The 16,817-nt window shown below is 35.6% G+C and overlaps 3 protein-coding genes across 5 annotated transcripts; all 3 read right to left on the reverse strand.

Moving 5' to 3' along the window:
- Positions 1-1,031: 1,031 nt before the first annotated feature.
- LOC103947008 (copper transport protein ATX1) lies at positions 1,032-2,984 on the reverse strand. The gene is made up of 3 exons (XM_009357838.3): positions 2,739-2,984; positions 1,997-2,075; positions 1,032-1,386 (listed from the first exon to the last, which is right to left on the reverse strand). The coding sequence occupies exons 1-3, from the start codon at positions 2,748-2,750 to the stop codon at positions 1,211-1,213; spliced, it is 267 nt and encodes an 88-aa protein (XP_009356113.2). The 5' UTR covers positions 2,751-2,984; the 3' UTR covers positions 1,032-1,210.
- Positions 2,985-8,808: 5,824 nt separating this feature from the next.
- Positions 8,809-12,479, reverse strand: LOC103947012 (GDSL esterase/lipase At5g03610-like). Its single transcript, XM_009357844.2, has 5 exons — positions 12,325-12,479; positions 12,001-12,216; positions 10,542-10,825; positions 9,592-9,898; positions 8,809-9,199 (listed from the first exon to the last, which is right to left on the reverse strand). The coding sequence occupies exons 1-5, from the start codon at positions 12,389-12,391 to the stop codon at positions 8,976-8,978; spliced, it is 1,098 nt and encodes a 365-aa protein (XP_009356119.2). The 5' UTR covers positions 12,392-12,479; the 3' UTR covers positions 8,809-8,975.
- A 538-nt stretch (positions 12,480-13,017) lies between these two features.
- On the reverse strand, positions 13,018-16,682 carry LOC103947013 (organelle RRM domain-containing protein 1, chloroplastic). Of its 3 annotated transcripts, none has more exons than XR_007253985.1 (10): positions 16,241-16,682; positions 16,060-16,157; positions 15,603-15,843; positions 15,421-15,518; positions 15,270-15,335; positions 14,106-14,195; positions 13,871-13,939; positions 13,676-13,782; positions 13,405-13,550; positions 13,018-13,188 (listed from the first exon to the last, which is right to left on the reverse strand). XR_007253985.1 is itself a non-coding variant. In XM_009357845.3 (9 exons), exons 1-9 carry the CDS (start codon positions 16,597-16,599, stop codon positions 13,455-13,457), a joined length of 1,224 nt encoding a protein of 407 aa, XP_009356120.2. In that variant the 5' UTR covers positions 16,600-16,682; the 3' UTR covers positions 13,256-13,454. The 3 variants fall into 3 exon arrangements, 1 of the variants encoding a protein (XP_009356120.2); XR_007253986.1 differs by lacking the exon at positions 13,018-13,188 and adding an exon at positions 13,232-13,250; XM_009357845.3 differs by lacking the exon at positions 13,018-13,188 and having other exon boundaries at positions 13,256-13,550.
- Between the last annotated feature and the right edge of the window lie 135 nt (positions 16,683-16,817).

Below are 16,817 nucleotides of genomic sequence, written 5' to 3' on the forward strand. Positions count from 1 at the left end.
TTCGTCCGTCGTCTTTTCTATTTCTGAACCTCTGCCAGTCTTGTTTTTAGGTTGCCGGTACGCAACGTTCTCTCCGAGTAGTCTTCTTCTCTGTATTTTCTGGGCTTGCCCGTTTGTCTTCTCTGCCAATTACTTGTACATTTCTGCAATTTCTGCAGTTTTTCATGCTAGAACGTAGAAAGCAAAGCATATATTGACTATTTGAGGTAGATTATCACTATATTAGAGAGCTAATCACTCACTAGGCTTGATATTCATACCAAATCTCTTCTTATTTCTTAATGTACAAGCTATCAATTAGGTCCCTCCTTCCAACTTTGCTATTTTTGATCAAATTGAAAAATAAAAAATAATTTTGGGGTGTTCGAACCCCCTCGACTCCATAATCTGACATCTACTCTAACAAATCTATCATTTGACAAAAAAAAAAAAAAAAAAATTACATGCAAAATGATTTTGTTGAAAGCAATTTGAGAGTTAATTTCTTATTTTCAAGATTATTATATTGACATCGTGACCTGTTCTAATAAAAACACCAAATTGAATTGCATCTATATGTTGTTTAGTCAAATTTTACAACGGATGTCAATATTGTCCTAATTTGACACATTTTTAAAAGTTTAGAGGCCGAGTCTAATCTTAGATACGGACAGCGGTGACACGTAAAACTAAGCAACAGCTTGGTCAAATTCCGCCATGACATGACTCTTGGTTGAGGGGGTGACCATTATATCCATCCCATAACAAACAACAAAATATGCTACCGTTGTAACTTGCAACAATTTTTGTAACAATGGCTGTGCTTTGTCTGGATTGCTATGACGGTGCATCAGCGACGGCGGTGGTGGTTCCTCATCAATCAAGTAACGGCCATGAATCCGAAACCGCAGCATCACCGCACAGTAGGATCAGTGTCATTGCATCAAAGGCATGTTTGCTAATCATTATCAGGGTACCTAAAACTTATCAGTCCCAGCGTCACGGAGGATGAACATTAAAAACCGGAGCAGTAAAAGGAACGAAAAGAAGGCTTCAAACAACAAACTCACTCTCTTCCATTTATTTATACAGGAAATCATACAACAAGTTCAAAGAGAAACATTGTGTGTTTACGAACACGTAAAAGTTTAACGAGGACTTAATCGTCTATCACGTTGAAGTTCACCGACGAAACACATATTAAACGACATTGAATAGGCAAAACACTAAGCTAAGCAGCAGCCACAGTTTCTGCGGGCTTTGCTTCGGGTTCTGCTGATGCTTCTGCTTCCCAATAAGCAGTCTTCTTGCCAGTTTTGGAAACAGTTTGCAGCACTGTCTCGGGTGGTAAATTGCTTTTCACTGTCACCTTCTGAGCGTCGAAATCAATGTCATATGATTCTACACCTGAGGATGACAAGAATTAACATCTCCCATCATTACCAAAATAAACAAAATCCACAAAGCATGGACTCTAAAATTTTGTTAAAAGTTAGAACAATGATTACTAGCACGATTCATGATCAAACATACTTACTCCAAATCCACCTCTACACCTTGATTTTTAAATGGATTAATACGTGGGAATCGGGATAATACGCAACGCAAAAGACCACCTAGGGAAACAGGGACGATTTTCATGGCCTCTAAACCAAAGGTGAAGAAGTATACACCCAGCCCTAGGATATAAGAACCACAACCTATTTCTTCCTTTTTCTTTTGAAGGACACCGAAGTACCAGTGTACAGAGCTTCAGTGTCAACGTACACGACACAGATATATCGGACTTTAACAAGATGTAAGCATCCCAACACTTAACTCCACATTCGTGCGCATACTCACATGATTACATAGTTTGCCTATTGTTATAACTCATATACTCAATTGAAATATAATAGGTATTAAAGAAGATTCAAATGATATTCTTATGGTAGATTAAAAACGACTTGAGCACGGTACTGAAGAGTAGGCAGATGAACACAATTGAACCAGATAAACACAGGAGCTATAAACAAACCTTCAAGTTTGCCAAGAACCCGTTTGACGGCCCCAACACAGCCTTGGCATGACATACCAACCTTGAGGACTGTAGTGGTCTGCATCGAAAAACAACCAAAGATTGAATTAACACTACTGAAAAAACCAAGGAACAAACATATACCGAAATTCAAAGGACCAATACTATGCTAACATATCGGCATTTTAACAATAATTTCAAACTCTCCATCAATCTTCAAGATATTCTCTTCACCTCAAAAACATAATCAGTTTCTTTTGTTCCTCCCTATTTATGTAATTCATTTGAAAACCACATACCAAATCACAACAAAACGAATTGAGTAGCGAGAGACTGCTCAATCAATTGAATTTCTTTTCCTTAATTGCTTTTGATCAGAATAAATTCTTAGCTCTCAGAAGCAATAAGCAAAGCTGAATAACTTGAAAAACTGTTTTTATCTGGATAACAAGCTTAAGTAAATCAAAATTTCCCCTACCAACTAACCTAATCAAAAATTAAAATTTCTGAAAAAAAAAGAACAAGTAAAAGCATAATTTGCTACATAAGATATTATTCTAAAACAAAACGTAAAATTTAAATCAAACCCAACATTGGTTCAACAAATTTATGTGCAATCGCACCCAAATTTGACTTAGAAGGACCTTAACTTAACATCCAGCACCAAAACCCCAATCCAATCCATTAAATTTGAATCAAAATCCCAGATACAAAATTGAAATGAAAGGAAGAGGGTAGATACCTGAGAAGCCATATTAGGGTATTTGGGATTTCAAGAAAGCTGAGGAAGAATTGAGAAATTTTGTTATGAATTTGATTGGATGCTGTTGTGCATCTGGTCAAACCCAAATGGTCCTTTTATAACAGAGAATAAAAAATAAAAAGCAGAAAAGGAGAAGAAGACGATATGTTTCTGGCGGTGGAATCAACCTCGCACCGGAAAAGCTTGACCCGGAAAACGTAGTAACGTAACGTGAAAGCAACACCTATTCAATGAATACAAAGACGAAGGGAAAAAAAAAAAAAAACTTTTATATTCCTTTTTGGGGTTTTATATTCCATTTTTCTCTTAAATGAAAATAAAAAAGTTGTTTAATATTCCGATTTAGTGGTGGATAATAATATTCACACATTTATTTTCATCTCTCACATATATTTGTTAATTTTTGCAAATAATATTCTTCAATTCATTTGATCTGATAGCTGAAAATTAAGATGCGTGTGTGGTAAGTAAAATTAGGTATAGATAACACTACCTGTAATAATAATCTTCTCCATTTGTAAATGTTGTATTTGCAATTTCCTTTTTGGTCCAGAATAATATGAATGCATCCATTTGAGAAGAGTTATTCTGATTCAGGAGGAGGAAGTTTAAAATCGAAACGCAATGTATTGAAAACAAAAGTCATACTTGTCGAGACATTCCAGCACTTGCAAATGAATTTTTATACTGAATTAAAGTAAATATGTGGCATTCTGTATTTAGTTAATAAGCTATTATTCAATTACATTATGCGGGATTATCGATCTCAGAGAAAGTATATGGTTGTTGAAGCTACTGAACAACTTCTCTAGAAGCAGCTGGTGTTTCAAATGTAGCGAGTGCCGCGGGTTTAGGTTTAGACATGTCAACTAACTGACGCCACAAACAGTAGAAGCTTGCATGGATAATGGATGTGGCGATGGTACTTCAAGACGTTGCAGTACACAGTACAAAGCATCCTAACTAGCTTTCCACAAAATTGTACTACCTAGCTTATACCTTTCAACCCTAACAAAAATCGTTTTGTTTATGGTCCAATAAAATTTGTCGTATTTTTCAAACACATCGATATTTATACTACGTGATGAGGGAATTGAGCTGAGCCACACAACGAACCAGTTGTAATACATCGGAGGCTTGGAATTGTAGGTTTGTAGCAGTGTTTTTTGTCTTCAGCTTAGGTTTTATTCTATACAAGAAGATGATGTTGGTCCATGGTCTTTGTTTTTGGCTTTATCAGAGTTATTTTATTCATGCATGTTAACAAACATGCACCACCTCAAACCTTCACGGTGCACCATTAAACACCAATACATGTATTTTTAGGCTTTAATAATGCATGGTTGTTGACATTAAACATCGTTAAATTGAAACTTTTTTTATGATCTCTCATACCACCCTAAAAGCATTACTTACTACTTGATAGTTTTTTTTTTATTTAAAAAAAGGCGTCACGCGCTTAGGCGGCTTCGGAGTAGGTGAAAACTCCTTAGAAGTGGTCGAGGCGTGCCTTAGGGCGTTCTAGACATTTTGGGCGTTTTCTTTTATTCTTATAAAACTTCTCCTTAATCTTCTTCATTCTACACGAGTCCTTAACAGTCTCGCGCTCTTCTTCTTCTTCTATGTGAAACACTGAAACCCTCCCTTCTCTTTTTTGCGTGACACCGCCAACAAAGCAGCACCACCACCACCACCCAGCGAAGAGGGAAAGTGAGAGTGAGGGAGAGTGTCATGAGGGAAAGAGAGTGAGAAGGGAGTGTATGTGGACCATATTAGTGTTGTAAGATGAGTGGATATTAACGAGAGAGAGAGAGAGAGAGAGAGAGAGAGTGAGAGAGAGAGAGTGTGTGTGTGTGTGTGTGTACCGAGGGAAAGAGAGTAGGTGGGGATGTATGTAGATTATATTAATGTTGTAAAATGAGTCGATATTAACGAGAAGATGAAAAGTGAGAGTGAGGGAGAGTGTGCCAAGGAAAAGAGAGTGGGTTGTATTAATGTTGTAAAATGAGTGGGTTGTTTTTTAATATATCATACCAGTAACCAGACAGAGATACGGCAAATTCATCCAAATAAAATTGGTTGCCAAATGCCTCAAGAAAAAATTTCCAAAGAAGAATATACAATTAGAGGATTTTTTTTAATTTTTTTTTTAAAACAAACAATCAGAGGATCTTAGTCATTCGCAATTTGACTAATTAAAATGAAGGGTTTTTATCACAAATGGTCATTGAAATTGACCCTCACCATCAAAATGGTCTCTGAAATTAAAAATCAATCAATATAGTTCTAGAAAATAGGTGTCGCAAATTAATGTGGTTCTTCCGTCAAAATTTTGTTAAAAATTCCGTTAAGTACTGATGTGGCACATAAATGAGCCCCACAAGATTTACGGATCTTTACCACAAATGGTCCCTGAAATTGACTCACACCATCAAGATGGTCTCTGAAATTGACTCACACCATCAAAATGGTCATTGAAATTGAAACTCAATCGTTGTAGTCTTTAAAAATAGGTGTCGCAAATCAATATGATCTTTCCGCCATAATTTTGTAAAAAAAATTTGTTATGTGCTAATATGGGTTTAATAATTAATTAAAAAAATGTCTAAATACCTTTTTCCACAATGGAAGATTTTTTTTATTTTTTTATTTTTTATAGTAGGGCATACTCCGAAGAGAGCTACCTTTCATAAATTCTCAAAGGCACAAGGCTTAACCAAGGCATAAGAGGGGGTGTGGAAATTTCAACCAACAATGGATACACCTCGGTTATAACCTCATTATCTCAAGGCAGACCTAGTTGTTCTTTGCATCACCAAACCACCAAGGAAGCGGTCGAACATGCTTTCCAAGATTAAGTATGTTCCAGAAGTCGTTGCCAATGAGCCAAGCCGTTACCAAAGGTTATTTCGATCCAGGTTCAATTCGGTGAAGTGTGTAAAGATGGGTGTACTGAGATTTTTTTTTTAGAGAATAGAGAGCGAAAGGGGTATAGAAATGTGGACTGAGATCAGAGGTGATTGGAGGACTAGGTTTTTGGGTTGACAATTATTTTATTAACTATTAAATTATTAAGCCTATTTGTAATTTTTTTAAAAAAAATTAATTAGACTTGTGTGACCCATTTATGTGTCACATTAGCGCATAGCAAAATTTTTGACAAAATTGTGACGGAATAACTACATTGATTTGAGACACTTACTTGAGGGACTACATTGATCAATTTTCAATTTTAGTCACTATTTTGATATTGCATGTCAATTTTAGCGACTATTTTGATGTCATGGGTCAATTTCAAGGACCATTTGTGAGAAGGAAAAAAAAGACTTTATGAAGCCCATTTATGTGTCACATCATCACTTAACAGATTTTTTAACAAAATTGTGACGGAATGACCACATTGATTTGCGACACCTATTTTCAGGGACGATGCCAAAACTTAATTAGATAAATCCAATCCAAATATTAGATTTAAAAAAAAAAATTGGAAACAACTTATGGCAAGTCACGGTTACTGACTCCTAGAGAGGCTATAAAGAATTTCAACTTGCTCGTGGCCACATTCAAGCATACTAGTCAACTCAGAACATCGAATCCGAGACCTCTCACATGTTTTTATTTATTGAAGAGCCGTAATTCACGCCCTTACCACTAAGTCACTTGTTGTGATTCAATTCAAGTATTAAATTGAATTGGCCAATTTTCTATCTGCTTTGGAAATGTGGTCAAAATCCACAGCCTGTGGAATTATAGGGCTTATCATCGAGGTAAACGATATGAGCACATTTTTTTTTTTACTGTTGATGGGCCAAAAACTTTGACATTATAGGGCTCACTAGGTAGTGAACACCAAGGTCAAATTTACCACAAGGCCGAATGGCCCAAGGCTCAATATTATTCTAGGTGAGCTTCTACTTTACACAAAAAAGATCAAAAATAAAATAATAATAACGTTATTGACGTATTGGTGACATATAACGTCCATTAAATATGGACATTTCTCCCAACTTCGTTGGCGCTTTTGTGACTTCTGGCCCCTTTGGCACTTTCTAGTAAAAGCAGAAGCAGTGATCAAGTTGTTGTACTGCTCCAATTTTGCTAGAGTGCTAGATGTACAAAGTCTCATCCTTCGGTGGGCTCTCTCCTCCTCATTCTCTCAACTCTCTCTCTCTCTCTCTCTCTCTCTCTCTCTAAGTTCTTCTAATGAGTAATGTCAACCCAATTAAGAGTGAAAATATTCGGTATACAGAAATTTAGTGCTGTAATAGTAATCAACTTAATCATACTAAAAGTTTTAACATGATAATTTTTTGTATATGAATTTTGGTATGGTAAGTTCTCGTAAAATGGACAAATTATCTTTTTTCTTGCGAAACTTTGTATGTTGTTGTGGTCGAACTAAGTCACCACTTCACTTATTTATTAAGTTTTTTTAATTAAAAAGTAAGTAACAAGAGAATTTGACCAAAAAACCCTTCTTTTTTATTCCACATGAATGTAACATAAGCTGTTTTTATGCCACGTTACTAAATTTGACATCTATTTAACATATTAGACAAAATTCTTTCAGAATGAAGTGAATATTGAGTTTCAAATATAAAATAATGAATTTTGAATTATAGAAACAAAAGGAGATCAAAAATAAGTTTATGAGAACGTGGCTAAAAAGAAGCCTAAAAAATCAATAAAAAGTAGAAAGAACATATTCAATTCCTTGTCATCCATCTAACAAGTGGTATATAAACAAACTATTACTTTAATGAGAACATTGTTTTCCTATGGATTCTTACAAAGTGCTTGTATCACGAATAATGATTATGGTTGTCAGTTGATCAACGAGAATATCGTAATCGGATTGAAATGGCATAACTGTGCACATCCAATAGCTGGTAGTTTAATTTCATTGGCCAATTTATGTTACGTATTAGTAATGCATGGCATCAGGACCTTCCAATTTGACCAGCAAGTTGAGTCACCATACATGATTTGGTACTTTGGAAAGATAATTACTCCTGAAGAACCCCTTCAAAGTTGGCTAATTGAACACTTAGGTATGATTCACTTGTGCCGAAAGCTATTTGTTCCCTTCAAAATAATCCGTATATAGATATGCGTAAATCCACTTTGGCATTTCCTTTGAAAATAATATATACATATATAAAACCAAGCATACAGATTTGATTTCCTTGATGATAAAGCAAAGATATATATATATATATATGAATGTCTATATTTGGAAAAAAAAGAAAAAAAGAAAAAAGAATAACTGCAGAATATATGACGCATGACGCATAGATCCAATTGAAGTTGTGGATGCTTTCTTTTCATATAAAACGGTCTGCGTGTTCTGCTTATTCACCAAGAGTTGATCAAAGAAAACATCAAGCAAGCTAGCTAGTGAAGTTATTTAGAGGAAGAGACATGTCAAGGTCATCAAGTGTCATAACTCTGCAAGAAGCCGCACCACCGCGCCTTGTGCGCATGGAGCGGAGGCCTACTTTTGGAAAAAGATTGGAGACTATCGACGAAGAGAGTGAGAACGGAGGTCGCGGCGAGAAGCAGCAGTTACCTGGATTTGGATCGGCAAGTAACAAGGCTGAATTTTCCAAACAAAATCATGCTGTGGTTGCTCGTTGATCAAGTTATGAATAAGCATGACCAAGTATTTAAGTATTTTAGCCTAAAAAGTGGCAAGTGTACGTATGTTATTTGCAAAGCTAAAGTTGTTGCCTTTGGAGCAGTAATACATACGTATATGCTAAAGTTGTTTCAATACTACTCTCTCGAAATAATGAAAAAGGGGTGGAATAACAAAACAAATGAACATAATAACATTCGTGACATTTTCGAACAATAATCTTGTAGCCTAGTTGAGAAGCACGACACCATCTTCAAGTTTCGTAGGTGTCAGCGTTGAATTTGAATTTGATTTTCTGCGCAACACAATCTCATTGTATGCACACCAATAAAAAAGATTCGACGCCAACGTCTATGAAACTTGAAAACACTAGAGGAAAATTCATTTGTAAATAGATTTTAAATCGTGATCGATCTTTGGAACCCCTTAAAATCTTATTGTACTACTGCGCGAAGATTTCAAATGGTGACAAATAATGTCATATTATCATGTCAATTCGTACAGAAATTCTTTGTCTGGTTGCAGTTTTAGGGGCAGCTCTGATTGTTGATATAACTACGTACTTGCGCATAACCAAATCACGAATACAACTGATGAAGAGATGATTTCAAAGAGGAATAAACAGCATGCCAGCCATTCTGCGAGGGGTGCACCGTGTCCCAAAAGAAAGACCGTTCGGGATGACTGCATATGCTGTACTTCTTTGCTCCAGTACTCTCGTCCACACTACCGCATGAGTACTCGCTGCTCACCCCCACACAGCATGGTTTTAATGGTTCATCAATCTGGAACGTCGTGTTTCCTGATATACCAAGAAAGCATATGCTCAATCAACTACTTGAATTCTCATAAACAAGCATGTCACAGAACGCATAGATTATGCAGCAACTAAGATATTAACCAATATTCACTTCAGTTACAAGATATCAAAAAATATAAATCATACGATGACATGTAGATGAGACGTTGCCTAGTGCGCGTCGTCCAGTACCACGCAACAATTACTTGATCTAAAGTAGAGGAGGAACTGAAGAGATCGATGGTCAGCTACTTGGTGGTTCATATATCATGCATTGTTAAAAATGCCATACGTACTGCATTCCTTTCTATACAAAATTTTCCTCTTGTTTTTCGCATGATGACTTTTGTGGAGTGGAGTGTTAATAACAGCTCCCATTAAACACAGTTACGTACCTTGACGGTCTTTTGGGGGATTAATTGCAGACGAAAATGCGTCATAGAGATCCAAGATTACAAATGCAGAATTGTTTGACTCCTTATTCAACTGTTCCACGTTTTGGCGCAAAACTTGGTTGTGGAACACTGAAGCCAAGTTGAGCGATTCATTGCAGTTCTGATAGGAAAGAAAGGAAGTTAAGCGCGGAATACATCCCATGGGCTCTACTGCAGTAACCGCTATTTTTGGCACTCCCAAATCACGTATACGCCTCAAATCCACAGCAATCTGCTTAACAACCGACTTGGTGAACTCTGCCAAATCCTGTCATTTGGAGGAATATCAGTGCTGGAGTTAGCAGCAAGCCTCACAATCCAATATATAATTGTAGCCATGCCAAGAACCCTAAAATAGTTGTATACTTGATTAAAAAAATGTTCAATTTTTTTTAAAGCCATTAATAATCTTTGTATCACTTGTTTGAAGGAAAATCTCATTAATTAATCATAAACATGCAAGGCATTTCACAATGGTTTAGGTGAGTGTGATGTTTATATATATATATAAATCAACCATTGTGAGTTTGATTCGTATTATTTTATTGTTATAGTGGTGTGAGTTTGATAGGGGTGAGTTTATATATTTAATGCGGGGCATGTCTACTTCTGTATTTTATGAGTGATTACCTCTTTTTTACCCTCTCGTCATATATATATATGTGGTCACACTCATAAGTTCAATATATTGAATTTAAAAATAAGAATTACTCTCATAGCACTCGGATTTTCCGACCAACGGTAGAAAATTGATTTCTATATTATTAGTATCACACTCAATTTTCCGACTAAGTAACTAAATAGTATCACAAAAGCATGTCTTTAAAACATTGTAGCATGTATCACCAAAACGCACCAAAATTTAAAACCACACACACACATTATATAGAGTTAGGTTAACCACCACTTACCTCACTGCCATTGCCTGTTTTAACCATATGAGTTGCGTAGTCGTTCCCCGCAACTGACACGAGAGCTATGGACGATTTAATTAGGTCGCGTTTGGCATACAGTTTTTCTTGTTCAACTAGCCGTTGGAAAAAGTCGATTTGGGTGGTCAAGTTTGGTTCAGTCACCAACGTATCGAAAACTCCCGTACCTCCGTATGCAAAGTTCATTCCCTTCTCCACTTCCGATATGTTCGCAGATTTTCTCAATGCATAAGGAACTGGAGGTCTTAGACCCAAGTATTCAGCTGCATATATACATAAATATTAATTTCAACATATCATTAATTAGAAACTTAATTATTGATCTTTTAGTTTCATTTCACTTCTTGAAATTGGATTCGTCTCACTTTGTTCTTGAAAGTGCCAAAATCGAGCATTTCGCCCATTTCCGTCAATTCTATCTCATGAAAGTTTAATGAAAAGACAGATGAGACATTTCATACCATGCTGCCAGAGATGAGCCATTGTTGTTGACAAGGTATATTTTTAGACTCTATAAACCTCTAAAATTGCCAAATCTCTCCTAATGTGGGCGTAAATAAGGTGAAATAGCTCGATTTTGATAAGAGAATAAACTGAGACAAATTCAATTTCAAAAGAAAAGTGAGACTAAATGACAGTATCACAAAGCAATTCAATTAATAAGCCTTAATTAGAAGCAAAACTGAAATTTATACTACCATATGCTAGGATGCTCATTCATACATTATTCTATTTTCGATACAGCGATACATCTGCACTTAAAAAATAGAGGAAAAAAAATGGAAAAACTAAGCGAAAGGATTTCGAAACTTTGAACCAAAAGTCATATAATAACTTTAGGTAACGACTAAAGAAAGAAAAGGAAAAGAAAAAACTCAACCAAATCTTGGTGCAAGGCGCACGCCAACCTGTGTTGAGTTTTAAAAATAGTTAGTGTTCAATTCAATAAATAGTGATATTATCAGTGTACAGTTTAAGAAATAGTGATACTATCCGTGTTCAGTTTAAGAAATAGTGATAGTAACCATGCTTAATTTTCATAAATAGTCAGTATTCAGTTTAAGAAATAATGTAATACCATGTTTAGTTTCAGAAATATCCAGTTTAAGAAATAAGAGGGATAGGAGAGAGAGTATGTCTCTGTGATAGACGTGTGTCAGTTTTCTATTATTATTATTTTTACTTTATTTTTTATTATATTAAACTTTTATCATTTCACTTCAAAAAGACCATTATACATTCTTTATAAATGTATTTTTCTACTTAAATATAGAAAATTTAAAGTGCAAAATGAAAATTTGAAATACTAATAACAATTCTTTTCATGAAATTCAAATTTAGAAAGCTCGTACAAGTAAAAATAATATTAGTACACCGTAATAATTCTATTTAAATCTAAAGAAAAAGAGTCTTGAGTTGAGAGAGTAGGAAACCGAACCTAAATAATCAGAGAGCACACGACCATCGGAAAACCGGCCGGCTGGCTTTCCAGGAAAAGTGATCCCATAAGGTTCCTTCCATGAAGGAGACACAGATTTTCTGATATTCCCAGTATCAACATACGAGTCCCCGAGTACAAAAAATTTCACAGAACCATCATTTCTGAGGCGGTGATGGTGGCGGCGGTGGTGGTGTGCCTCAAGAACTTCTGCTACTACATGTACAAAGCATTTTAAAAAAAAACATAGTAAATATCCAAATTAATGAAAATATAATTCTTGTAATTGTGAAAATTCAATAATAATTAAGTTATTTGACTAACCAGCAAAAGCGGCGACACATAAAAGAAGGAGACAACATGAAGAGGCGACGGTGGTTTTCTTCTCCATTTCAAACCAGATTTTGGTGGAAAGGAAAGACGCTGCGATGAAATATATATATATATATATATATATATACACACACACACATATACATATAAATGTACTGTACTGAAGAGTCAAGAGCATTAGGTTTTACAGGTTAGAAAACGGAAAATTTGAAAAGAAAAAAAAAAGATGAAAATTCATATGATACAGTTCCAGATGCTCCATTCAAAATTAATTGACCTTCTAATTAACCTTATTAGTACATTTTCATTTAAGAAATTTTCCATTCTGTAAGGATGGCAAACATTTTGGACTTGTATGTAATTAATCCTGCAGTTACATAACATTTTCGACTTTATATAACCATTGCAAGCGGTGGATTGCTTTTTTAGTGATTAAAGCCTATTACTATTTTTTTTTAAAATTAGAGTAGTAATACCAGTTATATTTGTAAGTGCTTTTAAAATAATTGAAAACATTTTTAGACCACCAAGAGCGCTTTTGATCATGTTTGCTAAGACGAGTTAAAAATGCTCCGAAGGTTGAAAATAACACTTCCAAGTGCTTTTTGAAAGAAACTACTGTTGTATGCTTCTTTTGTAATCCCAAACGCTGTTCATACTAAAGTTATAAAGCTACCTAATATTATGGACTTAAAGAGAAAATTTTTGTGAAGACAAGTTGGATTCTAATTTATTTGAGTGATAATCCAAATAAACCGCCCTTAACCACTTTTACTCAACAATCCATTTCAGTTTTTTTGACCCGCAGAGAAAGATGTAAGCAGCTTCATGTTTTCCTGATCCTGCCATCTCTCCCTATTCAAAGATGGAGAGTTAGAGAAGTGGGATGGGAAGAGAATTAGACGAGAAAGATGAAGCTGCGTGTCAAAATACAAATGGATAGTTCGATACACCTTAACATAAGTAACATTAAGAACTCAATGTAATCCCTATAATAATTCAATCTATTTCTTTTGAAAAGTAAAATTGTTACTATCAAGTACCAAAGGTTAAAGGAATTCACTGTCGTACAGAATAATTCATTTCTCGGCGGCAAATCTCTCTATAACTTCCTCTCTCTTTCATCTGGTTGCTGCTGGTCGGGTCTGGCCCCTGCTACTGTATCTTGGAGGGCTAGTCTTGGCAACGTCAACGACTATCATCCAGCCATTTATGATCTGCAGGCAACGTTAACACAAAATAGGCTAAGCTTTTATCTTTCTCGAGGGTTACAAGACTAGGCCTGTGTGTTTGATTTATTGAGATTGGATTCATACAAAACGAAAACCATGTTGAAACTTGCCTTGCCGTTCATCTCTTGGAGAGCTACGCTAGCAGCTTCCTCCGTGGTGTATTCTATGAATGCATAACCTTTGGACCTTTTAGAAATTTTGTCCATTATTATTTTAACTGTTGAGAAAAAGCAGTTCATCAGCACGAGCATACCAATTCCAGGTAATCAGAAACCCCGTTTTAAGCTATAAAAAAAGGGTAGTACCTTCAACAAGCTCTCCATACCCTTCAAATGCAGCACGGAGGGTTTTCTCAGATGTATAAAACGATAGGCCTGTTCAGAAAGCAAGATCCTTATAAGGGAATATGTAATGAGGAAAAAAACAGCTACAAAAAGTTATGAATATCGAGATCTTATGAATAATTACGACGACTAGGGTACAAAGGAATCCTATTCAAATAAATGAATGTTTAAGACCAGAATTGAATTTGCAACATACCAGTCACAAACAGTTTCTTTGTCTTTGTGGGGGTTGTTTCACTTGCCGCTCCAGAAGTTGAGAGATTGGTAGAATTCTGTAAATTATTACCTGAGAAACACATCGCTAACTCATATAAATGTTTACAGTGGAAGATACTGTTCAATGACAGCATTGATGCCATCAAATAGAAACAGACCTAACCTAACAAATATTAAATAAAACTATAAAAAATTGGTTTCTTGAAAAGAAAAGCAAAGTAAATAGTCATGACAGTCTATAAATTTGTCCTTAATAATATTAATGTCAGTTTGTTTATAACCATTCATATTTTCTTCAGGAATCGATAACTTCGTATTCGAAAAATCGTATTCCACAGATGAAACAGAAGTACTTAATGTGACAAAGAGTCATATTCAAAATATCAAGAAACATGGATTTTCTACCACTTGGTAAACGTGGTATAACTGCTGCCATCATTTAGTGGAAGAAAAATCAGGAATGAACTTCATAACTTAGAAGATAACCACTGTCCAACGAAGGGTCAAGCTCCATCAAATAATCCACCAAGCCTCTCCAAATACTTAACATTGGTAAAAAATGAGCAACCAAAATAATTTGAAGAACACCAGGAAGACATGACCTGTTAAAAATGAAGCTCTTTTTTCACAGGATGGTCAGATAGCCTAAAATTTGTCGGTAGTAACATTTTCCTTCGGCTTTCTCCAATTGTTTCATCTCATTTACACCATTTTCTACCCATGCCAAAATTCAAACGCTTTATTTCCAGGACAAAAATAGTATGTGACTTCTATATTTTATACTCCCAAGTCATACATCTTAAGAACTTCTGTGAAAAATTGCTTATCCAGTCATCAAAGTCCCCAAGTCCTATTAATCTACATAACCTTTTAATTCCAGTCTCTTGGATAACATTACACTGACAGACTTAAATTGTCTAAAAGTATTAAGCAGTCACAAAACAAGTGCGCTATCATATTTTCCGCATGGACATAAGTCACAAGAAGAAGCAGATCTTAGGTTCAAAAGGCATTCAAAATCTCAAATCAAAAAGCAAAGTTCTTACTTAACAATGAGTTAGAAGATCTTATATCTAATTCTAAAATGACAACCACAAAAGATATTGTTCGTGAAAGATCATATCCAAGTTAGAAAAGTAAAAACCTCCATAATCTTTATTCTCCGACTCCCAATTCTTGTCAAGCTCAACAGATAAAACCCCAGGAACACCTGCAGCGTATAGGATCATGAGCAATCAAGAGGACAGGTGTATTAACACAAATGTGGCACAGAGAAATTAAGAGCATACACTAACCAGCAACTTCCTGTGCACACTCTTCATCAAGTTCACAACAGAACCCAAAGTTAGATTGCCAGGAAACATGATAAATACACATTTGTGCATCCTTCTCGCTACCGAAAAAATGAAGCACAAATTAGAAAAACAAAGTAGTATAAGAAAGGCAACAGCGTTGATGCTCATAATCCAATACTCACTTCCCCAAGACCTTTGTTAGTATTTGAGCATAATAATCCACCATTTGTGCCTTTGTAACAACCCCAATGCTGGGTTTATCCATTCGAACAAGCCACCTTTTTGTATTCAAAAGAGGAAACAACAAAGCACTTCCACTTCGAGAGGACGACATATTACTTGACCTAACATTTGGGGGACTATAATCCTTCTTTTGAGAAACATAATCCGGGTCAGGCTTAACCAACAAAACCCCCGGTAAACCTACAATAATTTCATCAAATGAATTTAGTCATTCAACACTGACTTATTGAGAACAACGAATGATCGAACCTCAAAAAAACTCATTATCTGATTAAACATATTATATCTGAAATAGTCACTCATTTCATCAAAACCACAACATATATAAAACACTAACATCTACTCTGCAGAAAAACCAATTCAATAACACATAAAGTAAAAAAGAATCGAACTTACGTGCGAGCTTGCAGGAAGTTTCTTCGTCAATATCACAACAAAACCCGAAATGGGTATCCCAAGACGCATCATATATACACATTTGAGCATCCTTCTCACTGAAAAAATCAACATCAAACCACAACTCAGGCTAAACTCTAAGCAGTACAAAAATAAAGGAAATAAGTTACGGCATACCCACTTGCCCAAAACGGTTCGAAGGGTTTCGACATAGTATTCAATAACTTGCTGTCTGGAAATCGCCCCTTGCGGAGGAGCCTCCATGAGCACCACCCAATGGCGGTTGTCGCTGGAAGCGGAAGACGAAGGAAGAGAAGTGGAAGCCGATGCTGTCGCTGAAGTTGAAGCAGCGCATGATGTTTGAATGGAGAAACAAGTGTAAGAAGTGAAGGAAAATGAAGGGAAATTGAAAGGGTTGTTGTGGGTTGGTGAGAAGGGGAATCGGAGGTTGGGAGTCGGGGCCTGAGACTGGGTTTTGGGAGGTTTGAATGACAATCTTGTGGATGCGATAACTCCTGCGTGGGGACAGAGAGACTCCATAGCCGACTAGCTGCCTGCTATGGAAGGTGTGTGACAGATATTATGGCAAGGGAATTGAATTAGCATTCTAAAAATTTCATCATGCCCTCGTTTATTTTCTTTTCTAATTATAGAAGAGCATTATTATTAGGATTCTAAAATTTTTATTTTATATCACAAATTTTTTATATTTAAAAAAAAACTACGTAGAATGAGATTTTTGAAATGCCAATAACACT

The sequence above is a fragment of a genome, unplaced genomic scaffold, assembly GCF_019419815.1.
Source record: "Pyrus x bretschneideri cultivar Hongxiangsu unplaced genomic scaffold, Pyrus_bretschneideri_v1 Contig62, whole genome shotgun sequence".
NCBI lineage: Eukaryota > Viridiplantae > Streptophyta > Magnoliopsida > Rosales > Rosaceae > Pyrus > Pyrus x bretschneideri.

What these genes read in the sequence shown, in the direction of transcription:
- LOC103947008 (XM_009357838.3), bottom strand. An exon ending in GGTTCTTGGCAAACTTGAAG is followed by an intron (nt 1,387 to 1,996) that starts GTTTGTTTATAG and finishes TGTCATCCTCAG; the next exon opens with GTGTAGAATCATATGACATT.
- LOC103947012 (XM_009357844.2), bottom strand. Translation starts at nt 12,391, where the DNA reads ATGGAGAAGAAAACCACCGTCGCCTCTTCATGTTGTCTCCTTCTTTTA. An exon ending in ATGTGTCGCCGCTTTTGCTG is followed by an intron (nt 12,217 to 12,324) that starts GTTAGTCAAATA and finishes TTGTACATGTAG; the next exon opens with TAGCAGAAGTTCTTGAGGCA. An exon ending in TGTGCTCTCTGATTATTTAG is followed by an intron (nt 10,826 to 12,000) that starts GTTCGGTTTCCT and finishes GTATATATGCAG; the next exon opens with CTGAATACTTGGGTCTAAGA.
- LOC103947013 (XM_009357845.3), bottom strand. Translation starts at nt 16,599, where the DNA reads ATGGAGTCTCTCTGTCCCCACGCAGGAGTTATCGCATCCACAAGATTG. An exon ending in AACTTCCTGCAAGCTCGCAC is followed by an intron (nt 15,844 to 16,059) that starts GTAAGTTCGATT and finishes AAATTATTGTAG; the next exon opens with GTTTACCGGGGGTTTTGTTG. An exon ending in TCCAAGAGATGAACGGCAAG is followed by an intron (nt 13,551 to 13,675) that starts GCAAGTTTCAAC and finishes CGTTGCCTGCAG; the next exon opens with ATCATAAATGGCTGGATGAT.